Genomic DNA, 11,399 nt, shown 5'->3' with positions numbered 1-11,399 from the left:
TTCCATGTATAAATGGAAGCAGGTCAGTGAGGCCTTACAAATCATAAAAGTGAGTATACTCCCCTGCAAGAGGGTTACCTCTAGAATATTCAGAGAATGTGACACATAGTCAGATAATGGTGATCCATCTCTGGGAACCACAGAACTGCCATTGTTAGGACGAATTACAGGCAATGAGCCAGCCCAAAAAGATGGCCATGTCCCATTCATAGGCTACATTTTCATTGGTTTTTCTGTTAGTTCAACTCTAGCAAATTTGATTGCAAAGTGAATGCTACTTCCACAGCATCCCATTATAAATTAAAGTATATGATTCATCTATTTCTTTTCTCATCTTTGTTGATATTTTGCTATATAAAAGATAAATGTAGCATGGAAGATTAAGCCCCAGGAATCAGAATACCTATCTTGGGTCCAGACTCCATCGATTGTTAGTCATTTGACTTTGAACAAATCATTTAAGTTCTGAGCCTTCTGCTTCATCTTTAAATTAGGAGGCAGAATACATGATTTCCAAGGTTTTGTCCATTTCTAAAATTATCTGACTCTTAAGTTTCTTAGACTTCCCTTATTGTGTTCATCCAAAATAAAAACCCTGAGATCTCTGGGGGTGTGCTGGGATCAGTTCATAGAGGCTCCTTAGAGCTTATTGTTAAATTTTCAGAATGAGTACTACCCTCTCATAAATCAGTAAAAGCTACAGATTAGAACTTGATGTATTTTTTTATTGGCTGCACTTAAGAAAGTGATAGAGGGGCAGCCAGGTGGCCTAGTGAATAGAGCACTGGCCCTGGAGTCAAGAGGACCTGAGTTCAAACCCAGCCTCATACACTTAATAATTACCTAGCTGTGTGGTCTTGGGCAAGCCACTTAACCCCATTGCCTTAAATAAATAAAAAGAAATCATTTAAAAGTTTAAGAAAAAAAGTGATGGAGAAATTTTAATAATGCGGACAAACATAAAGATATGTCATACATACCCCCAGAAACCTGATTATTAAACATTTACTAGCATACTCTTTTTTTTAGGTTTTTGCAAGGAAATGGGGTTAAGTGGCTTGCCCAAGGCCACACAGCTAGGTAATTATTAAGTGTCTGAGACCAAATTTGAACCCAGCTACTCCTGACTCCAGGGCCAGTGCTTTATCCACTAGGCTACCTAGCTGCCCCTACTAGCATACTCTTGGATTCAACCCACTTCAAGGATTCTGTACTGATTTTTTTAATTATCAGAGTAACTTAGTAAATAACAAATATTTAATATTTGAATGACATAGTAGAAAAATACATTTCCCTGTCAGTTTCCTAGTCCATCTCCATTTCCAGAATGTGTCTATGATAATATGAAAGATTTCCAGAGATATTCATTCATAATCTTTCTTGATTATTCATGTATCATTATTTTTAATCTCTTTTTAAAATTTTATAAAATGATAGAAATTTGGTTTAAAATGTAAAGTATATTTTAATGCAATTTCATGGTGTTCTTTAGAATTGTATCAACATATGAGTTAATTAACCCACAAGTTAGATTGTATTATTCCAATGAACTTAAATATTCCCCCACCTAAATACAGCCCTCTTTCAAATTCCCTATTTCCTACAACCCCTCCAGTCAACCAGGTTTCCAAATTTATATCATCCTTGATGCTTTCTTCTGCCATTTTCAAAATTTTGTCAATTCTTTTCAATTTCATCTTTTCTAACTCTTCCATAAGTCACTTTCTCAACACTTAGCTTATAATAGTACAAGCCATTATTTCCTCTGACCTAAACTACTGGAATTGCCTCCCAATTGTTCTCCCCACTTCTATTCTCTGTTCTTCAATCCATTACAGCTGTAAAAATTAATGTTAAAACTCTATAGCATTCTTCCTACTCAAAAAATTGCTTCATATTGAATTTAAGATAAAATGCACAATTAAATGTAAGAGTAATCCTATTTGATCCTGTCTTCTCCAGCAGATTGCCCTTCTCTATAAACCAGACTCTCACTAATCTTTCCACCTCTACTAGCTGTTTTCCTACTGCTTAAAAATATGCCCATGTCTCCCCCATCTTCAAAAAACCCTCTCTTTATCTATCCAACTATATACTTATGATTCTTCTCCCTTTCAAGAATAAGTTCAAAAATCTTAACTTCTCTGCAGCCTTTGACACTATTGATCACCTTCTCCTTTATACTCTCTTCTTTCTATGTTTTCATGACATTTCTCTCTCCTAGATCTTCAACCTATCTCTTCAGTCTTTTTTTTTTTTGCTAGATCTTCATTCCAGATCATACCTTCTAACTGTGGGTATCCTACAGGACACCTGAAATAGCACAGTAGCCTTCTAGTTGGTTACCCTCCCTCAAGTCTTTCCCCACTCCAAACCAATCCTCCACTCAGATAATAAATTGATCTTTGGTAAAGTACAAGTCTAACCATATCACCCCCCTCCCCACTTATTCAATGAATGCTATGGATCCCAACTATCAAAAATTCCCATTTGTCTCTAAAACCTTCCCATTTCCTCTTTTGCCATTCTGTGATCCGGTGATACTAGACCTCTTGCTATTTTTGGCACAAACACACCATTTCCCAACTCTGGGCATTTTCGGTGACTATCCCCTATTCTAGAACACTCTCCCTTTTCACTCCACCTCCTAGCTTCCCTGACTTCCTTCAAGTCTCAATTAAAATTCCACCTTCTGCAAGAAAACTTCCTTTTAAAAATCATTTTCAGTATTCCAAAAAACTTTAAAAACAATTTCTCAAAATAAATTTTGGAGTAGCAGTTATCAACAAAAGATCAGGGTACGATAATTTTTTCCAGGTTCAGACAACTTAGTATGTCAGTAGGAGATATATGTGACACCTGTGTGGGAGCCAGCCTGGAGCATAGTGGGAGCACCTGAATAGTGCCCATGATTGGACTCGACTGCAATAATAGCAGTAGGTTTGGGAACTCTCAACCCAGAAACTGTAAGGGAGTCAGACAGTTGATTATAAAAGAGATTACAGGGGACCATTTCCTGGCACTGGGTGTAACTGATACTGATTGGCACCTTTTGTTCATATGCAGTTCCAGGCTTCAGTTCAAATGTGGAGAGGAGTGTTTGTGATCAGTCAGGAGGGAGCTGGGGCCATGGTTTGAGAAAAAAAAGAGTAGCACTAGTGCTTGTTACTTCAGGAAGGAAAGGGACCTGGTCACAGTTCCAAGAGGAGCACTAGTACTTTTGACTGTGGTGGGCCAGGGTAAAGACCAGAGCACAGACTAGGAGAGAAGTAATCCCATACCTTCCCAATTCACACCACCCTGAAAGTACTGAAAACTTACAGATCTCCAAAACTAGTCCTGAAAACTGGAGCATGAAAAAGCATGAAACTTGAAATGATGGTTCCCCCATCCCCAGATGAGCAGAGCCCAGCTTTAACATAAAGTTCAAAGTCAAGAAATAGCCTAGAAAAATGAACAAATAAGAAAAAGAACTAGATTATTTTTTTTAAAAAAGACTATTATAGTGGCAGGGCAGACCAAGACAAAATCAGAAGGAAACAATATGAAGTCAACTACAACCAAAGCCTCAAAGAAAAATGATAACTGAACACAAGTACAACAAGAATTCCTGGAAGAGTTAAAAGAGTTAACGATGATAGAGGAACCTGGAGTCAGGAGGACCTGGGTTCAAATCTGACCTGAGACACTTAATACATACTTTACTGTGTGACCTTGAGCAAATTATTTAATCCCATTGCCTTATAAAAAAATCCAACCAAAAAAAAAGAAATGAAAAGAAAAATTATCCCACTATCTTAGATCCAGCGGGTAAAACTGACATTGAAAGAATCTACAGATCACCTCCTGAAAGTTATCCCAAAATGAAAATTCTCAGGAATATTATAGAAAAATTAAAAGCTCCCAGGCCAAGTAGAATATATTGCACACAACTAGAAACAAACAATTCAGATATCACGGAGCCAGAGTTAGAATCACACAAGATTAACAGTTTCTTTAAAGGAATTAAGCAAAGGTGCTAGGATTACAATTAAGAATCGTCTACCCAGCCAAACTAAATATAATCTTCAGGGGAGAAAAATAAACATTCAATGAAATAGTACTTTCAAGTATTCCTGAGGAAAAAAACAGAGCTAAATAAAAATTTTAACATTCAAGCACAAGACTAGAGAGAAGCATAAAAAGGAACATGAAAGAGAAATCATTTCCATATGGAAAGATGATACATGCAACTCCTAAGAACTTTATCATTATTAGAACAAATAGAAGGAGTCTACATAGACAAGGGTGTAAGTGTGAGTTAATCATGCTAGGATGATCTCAAAGAAGAAAAAAAGAAAGATGTGAGAAAGTGACACATATACCATTACTAGGTCTATATTAAAAGCAGGAAAAGTCTCACATGTTCAAAATATTTATAGCAGCTCTTGTTGGAAATTGAGGAGATGCCCATCAGTTGGAGAATGGCTATACATGTTATGGTTTATCTTATTGTTCTGTCAGAAATCATGAGTAGCCAGACTTGGAGAAGCTTGGAAAGACTTGCATGAGCTGATGTTAGGCGAAATGAGCAGAACCAAGAGAACATTGTACACATTAACTATAACTATAATGGAAGCAGCTCCTCTCAATAATTCAAGGACAATCCTGAGAGACCTGTTAAGAAAAATTACATCCTCATCCAGAAAACAAACTATGGATTGTAAATGTAGAACAAAACATACCATGTTCACTTTTTGAAAACTTCTATTATATTTTTCCCTTTCTTTCTCATGGTTTTTCCCCTCTTTAATTCTAATTCCTCTTTCACAACATCACTAATTTGGAATTATGTTAAATATGATCATACATGTACAACTTTTACCAGTTTGTTCACTGCCATGGAGAGCAGGAGGGAAGGTATGGTGGTAGAAAAATGTGGAACTCATAAACTTGTAAATAAACTATTGTTGAAAACTATTTTTGCATGTAATTGAAAAAATTAAATAAAATTTCAGTAGAGAAAGGGGAAAGGAGGAGGTAAACAGAGAGGAAATTTTCTCACATAAAAAAGATTTTCAAGGAAGAGCCTTTATAGTAAAGGGGGAGGGGGTAGAGGGCAACATTTGAATCTCACTCATCAGAATTGGTTCAAAGAGGAAAGAGCATACACACACACACACACACACACACACACACACACACACACACACACACACGCATATATATAGACACAGAGTTAAGTACAGAAATCTAATTTACCAAATAAGGAAATAAGAAGGGAGGGGATAAGAGATATGGAAGCAGTGATCAGAAGCAAAACAGACTTCTAAGGAGGGATAGAATAAAAAGAAAGTTCAAAAGAATAAAATTGGCTAGAGGAATATATAGATAGTAATCAAAAGTGTGAATGTGACTGGGATGAACTCACCCAGAAAATGAAATTGGATAACAAAATGAATTAGATAATGGAATCTAACAATATGTTATATCAAGAGACACACTAGAAGCAGAACACAGTTAAAGAGCTCAAGCAGAGTCTCTTAGGCTTGAGCTAAAGTGGAAAGGCAAAGGGAACAAACAAAAAGCAATAATAGATCTAATTAGAAGAAATAATCAGGGAAATTATATTTTGCTAAAAAAATATAGTAACTACCCTTTGATCCAGCAATACCACTACTGGGTCTGTACCCTGAAGACATGATGAAAAAGGGTAAAAACATCACTTGCACAAAAATATTCACAGCAGTCCTGTTTGTGGTGGCAAAGAATTGGAAATGAAGTAAATGTCCTTCGATTGGGGAAACTGTGGTATATGAATGTCATGGAACACTATTGTTCTATTAGAAACCAGGAGGGATGGGAATTCAGGGAAGCCTGGAGGGATTTGCATAAACTGATGCTGAACAAGATGAGCAGAACCAGACAAACATTGTACACCCTAACAGCAACATGGGAGTGATGACCAACCTTGATGGACTTACTCATTCCATCAGTGCAACAATCAGGGACAATTTGGGGATGTCTGCAATGGAGAATACCATATGTATTCAGAGAAAGAACTGTGGAGTTTGAACAAAGACCAAGGACTATTACCTTTAATTTAGGGGGGAAAAAACTGATATCTTATTGTCTGATCTTGCTATCTCTTTTACTTTATGTTTCTTCCTTAAGGATGTGATTTCTTTCTCATCACATTCAGTTTGGATCAATGTATACTATGGAAAGACTGGCAAACTGCCTTCTGTGGGGGGTGGGGGGAAGGAAGTAAGATTAGGGGGGAAAATTGTTAAACTCAAAATAAATAAAATCTTTATAATTCAAAAAAATATGGACTTTTTGGTATAATTGTCAAATGAACCAATGGGAAGGAGAAATGAATGTTTTATATGCTATTTACTCCAGTTGACTTCACAGTGGGGAGTGCCCTGAGGAGACACTGGACAACTTCAAAGACTCTGTAGCATGTCTTTAATAGGTATATAATAGACCAATCTATGGGTAGGAAAATTAATTAAATCCCTCCTCTCCCTGGAATAGTCAAAGGTAGGACATATCTAAAATCACCACACCTACCCTTCATCCATTATCCCCCAAGGCTCTGGTCCCTTGTTCCCATCGCTATACAAGGCTCCTTCTCCCTTCCCTCTTCAGCACCAGCAAAAGCCCTTTGGAGCAAAAGTATCAGCTATATAAGTTCTACTGGGGAAATTCCACTTACTTCCCTGTCCCCAACACAACTACCCACTACCCGCATCATACCATGAGCATCCCTAGAGGGTAGACTATGCTGTAAGGCAGTAATCAAGGAGTGACAGCTCTTCCCTTCCCATTCTTCTTTGGTTTTTTATTGGACAGAATAAATCTGTGGAAGTGGAATCACATCTACAGGGGCAGATAGATGACACAGTGAATAGAGCACCAGTCCTGGAGTCAGGAGGACCTGAGTTCAAATTTGACCTCAGACACTTAATAATTGCCCAGCTATGTCACCTTGGGCAAGTCACTTAACCCCATTACCTTAAATAATTTTTAATCACATCTGTAATATCTATGTCAATTGGGATGATGTGTATAACAATTATACTAACCATTTAGATTTGTTGGAGCTTCCCTACTTCCTACTTGGAAGGTGAGTCTGTAGCCAGTCATTCATCCTCTTGTCATGTTTAACAATCCTCTGCATTTTTAATCACAAAATGAACCAAATCAGGTGCCCAACTGTAACTGACTGTAGCTGCACATAGAACAAACTTCATGGCTCATGACCCCAAGTGACTTAGTGACTGTTTAGTCAAAACACAAGAATGCCTGTGTTGTGGGCCATTTATGATTTTTCATGCTTAAAAAACCCATCTCTTTCATAACCAAATGGACGTCCTTGCAAGATGTTTCCCTCACTTTGAAATTAAACTTATTTGATTCCTGACTCTTCCAGCTCTAGTCTGCTCTGTTTGACTCTGGCCATCCTCATGTTAGACACCAGTTTGGTCCTGAAGATAAATTCAACAGTAATACAGATGAAAATTGGGGGGGGGGTGTTTAGATGTGAAGGGGTGTGTGTAAGAGAGAGAGGAAAAAATTAAGGGTACCATGGAACCCTCTCTGGGGAAGCAAGCTGCCACCAGTTTCTAGAGTAGCAAACTGAGAATAATAGGGACTTTCCCAACTTTTCCTATCTTCCCAGAGTCTTTTTCTTCAGCAACCTGGGCCAGAATATACAGATGAGTGGTGAAGGCTAGAAACTTCTTAATTTAGTATCCCACCCCTCAGGCCAGAGGGCATTCATCTCTATCACTAAAGGGAAAGTTTCATACAAATGGGTTTTAGGATTAGAGAGGGTGGAATTCCCTTTTCAGAAGAGCTGAACTGGATAGAAATTTACATCCACGAGTATTATTGTAAAAGAGAGTCCAGACATACCTAAGATGCTCCTAAACCAATTTGTTTTATGTGTATTAGCCTTAAAGCTCAGGTATGAGCCTTAAAGGTTTTTTATGTGTATGAACCTAAAAGGGATGGCTAAGACTGAAGTGAACTGCTGTTTCTGTTACATATTTTCTGAGGCAAAGTGGGAACTTAGATGTGGCAAAGGTTAGAGCACCAGTCCTGGAGATAAGAGGACCCGAGTTCAAATCTAGTCACAAAAACATGACGTTGGGCTTAACCCTGATTACCTCGAATCCAGGGCCATCTCCAGTTGTCCTGATCCATACCTGGCCACTGGACCCAGAATGAGTCTGGAAGAGAAACTGAGACTGGTGATTTAACATAGCGTACACACACACACACACACACACACACACACACACACACCACAGACAATATATGTGCTTCTCACGGCGTCACCTCCCTGATATCAAGGTCTTCTTCGAGAATGGACAACCACCATGATCAGCCTTCCAGGGGTTGACACTTATTTGTTTTATGTCAACATTCCATCCACTTGCAAAGTTTAGGAGTTCCTCATTTTCCCACCGCTCTCCCCACCCCATGACTGGTAACAATCTGGTAGGTGGGTTTTTCCCCTATCTCCAGCACCGAGGACAATGCCCTGGACGTTGGAACGCAGTGGAAATTTTCTCAGAGCTTGGTGACTTCCATCCTGTGAGCACAATTAGGAGGAGTGAAGGGGGAGAACTTGGATGAGCCGCAGGCCCCATATGGTGACGAGAAATCTCAGACTTCCCCTTTCTTGTAGTCGGAGTTGGGCAAGTCGCACTCGTTGCGTGGGAAGCGGACCCCAGGGCCTTTCCCGGCCCAAGCGTGTGGCCCGCTTTCCTGTAACTTACCCCAGGGTGCTAGGACGGGAGGGGTGACGTTCTCTCTCGAGGGCAGGGGGTGGGGAAAAGGAGGAGGCGGGGCCTGGGCTGACTCTGGAAGGGGAGCTCACGGAACCAGGTGAATCCAGGAGCCGCCCGCATCCCCTTCCCCTTCCCCTTCCCCTTCCCCTGCGGGCTTCTGCTTCTTCTTCTTTCTTCGGCGCAGGAAGCGTCCCCAAGGAAAGTTCCCTAGACGACGGGGAGCAGAGAGAGGCTAGACTGGCATGGTCGCAGCCCCCCGGACATGGAAAGGACTTTCCAGCCCTCTCTGTTCAGCTGCCTCTTAATCGCGGGTGAGTTCGGGAGGAGTGCTGGAAGGCAGACTTCCAGGGACTGGGATCTGAAGTGGAATCTTTTCTCCTTTCTCCCCTTCCCAAACTTCCCTCACATTTAGAGCAAACCTGACCCCACGCCCCTTTCACCCATTTTTTGACACTTTTCTACTTCTGTCTTCTTCGCACTAAAAAAATTTCCCGGACCCTCTTGGCCGCGCGTGGGGTCGCCCACATACATACATACATACCCTCCACCCTCACCCCGTCCGCGGGGACGCAGGCACGCACTCACACGCACACCCACTCACACTCTCTCTTTCTCTTTCTGTCTCTGTCTCTCTCTCTATCTCCCCCCACCCCCACATCTGCTATTTATTATCACCCAATCCAGGGATTGTGCCACTTCCCGACAATTCTGGGAGACTGACTATACCAACGCCTTTATCTCTTCCCTAATTGTTGAGCTTCAAAAGTGGCAGAACCGGCTGAGTTTCCGGCCCTGCCAGGATTTCCCTGGGCCACCTTTATTTTTTGCCCCTTACTTTTCTACTCTCTTTCTACCCAGTAATACCTTACAATGCCACGAATGTAAGTCTAGAATCTAAGCCTGGTTTATTGGACTTCAATTTGAAACCGCTAATATAAATGAAATATTTCCTAAATTTCCTATAATTTGGTTCCCAGGAGTAATATTTCACAATACTAACGCCAAGCCCCAATTTAAATAGTTGAATTGACAACTTTTAACTAATACTTCAAAATCATCAACTCTACTAAATGGTATGGAGATTCATTTGGAATTTAAATCTAGTTAGGAAAACCAAAAAGGAGAGGTATTAAATAGAAGTCAGTACGTAAAATTGGTTTAACAAGCTTAAGGACTACTTTGAAAAGTGAGGGAAAACTGACAGAAGTTGGATACTTGTCAAAAAGTAAGCTTCCAATCATTCCTTGGGCTAACAATATAATCAAATTTAGCCAAATTCCTGTACATATGCACAATTTCTAAATTCTAGGAACTACTTCTGTCCTGAATTAGCTCAGTTTTTTCTTGGTATTTTTTTCTTTGTTTGTTAAGTCAACAAGTAGCTAATATTAGAAATTAAGTAGCTAATATTAGAAATTATGTCTGTTTCAATCATAAAATTGATAAAGACTGAAGATTATTTGGCTTATTTATAAGCTTGTAAGAAAATTTAATTAGAGTGGTCTTGAAAGATATAAGAAGACAGGATTTTAAATTTAAAATTATCTTTTAAAAAGTAGCCCATAGTTGATAGTTTACCTGGGGCCATTTCATGTTATTTAATACAAGCACACTCCAACTGGTAAACCATATCTACATTTGCTTTACATATGTGTGATATTAAAGATCATATATTACATATATTTGATATATAAATATATTATACTGTATTATATGGTATATCATATATTAAATATATTTATGTGTAAATATATAAACAAGTACATATGATTATTCCTTTTTATTTATATATCTTTGTATCATACATATATGGTATAAATATTATATAATAACATAAATATATTTGTATCTTTTGTGATATATAAATATATTTATATATGCATATTTTATCTTAATCCAACCCCCATTTAATATATTTTTATTGATTATGCCCTGTACTAGTTGTTATGGGAGAATTTCAAGGCTTATGTGAAGAAAAAGTACATTTAGCAAACTAATTGTCCACTCAATACCAGTTACCATAGGAATGTGACATCAGCTATCCAGCATTAGTTTCCTCAACTGCAAAATGAAGGGGTTTGATTAGATGATCTCTAAGGGATTTTCTGACGCTCTAATCAGAAGATCTCTCATAAATAGATACTATTTAGGGTTGACAAATGTTATAAATGAACAAAAAGAAAAACCTGCTAGAATGAGAGAAAATTGTACATTTTATTCACGAACCTTGCAAGATACACCTTACAAGGTACAGGTACTTCACCTAGGGGTGAAGCACGAATTAGTCTTCAAAGTCAGGTAATTTATGGTTTCCAGAAACTCTTTCCCCTTCCTCTTGGATGTTCATAGGCTCTCAGAGTTTGAGTTGCAATATAAGAGGTCCACCCATTCCATGACATGCCCCTAATTTGATCCCCCCCCAACATCATCTGAGGCATGATATGCTAATGAACCCCAATCATCACAGCGGGTGTGGTGGGTTAATATTCAATTACCTAATTGCACAAACTCAGTAGCATTAGGTCAAGATCACTTGGTCACTCTTGACTAGTTGAGAAATCGTTTGGGGTTTGGTATCCCTGGAATGGGATTAGGAAAACTTCCAGTTTTGTGATT

The 11,399-nt window shown here is 38.8% G+C and overlaps 1 protein-coding gene across 3 annotated transcripts in view; it reads left to right on the top strand.

The window, feature by feature from the left end:
* LOC141506896 (interleukin-10 receptor subunit beta-like) overlaps window positions 1-11,399 on the top strand; it is a 108,933-nt gene that overhangs the window by 63,282 nt on the left and 34,252 nt on the right. For 2 of the 3 annotated variants that reach the window (XM_074214081.1, XM_074214082.1), the window contains exon 1: window positions 8,843-9,094. The exons of the other annotated variant lie outside the window; for it this stretch is intronic. In XM_074214081.1, the coding sequence (XP_074070182.1) occupies window positions 9,046-9,094 (49 nt within the window). In that variant the 5' untranslated portion in view covers window positions 8,843-9,045. Of the gene's footprint in view, window positions 1-8,842; window positions 9,095-11,399 lie in introns of those variants that run through there. 3 annotated transcript variants of the gene reach the window in all.

The sequence above is a fragment of the Macrotis lagotis genome, chromosome 1 (assembly GCF_037893015.1).
Source record: "Macrotis lagotis isolate mMagLag1 chromosome 1, bilby.v1.9.chrom.fasta, whole genome shotgun sequence".
Taxonomy (NCBI): Eukaryota; Metazoa; Chordata; class Mammalia; order Peramelemorphia; family Peramelidae; genus Macrotis; species Macrotis lagotis.
This window is presented reverse-complemented; position numbering and strand designations above follow the sequence as displayed.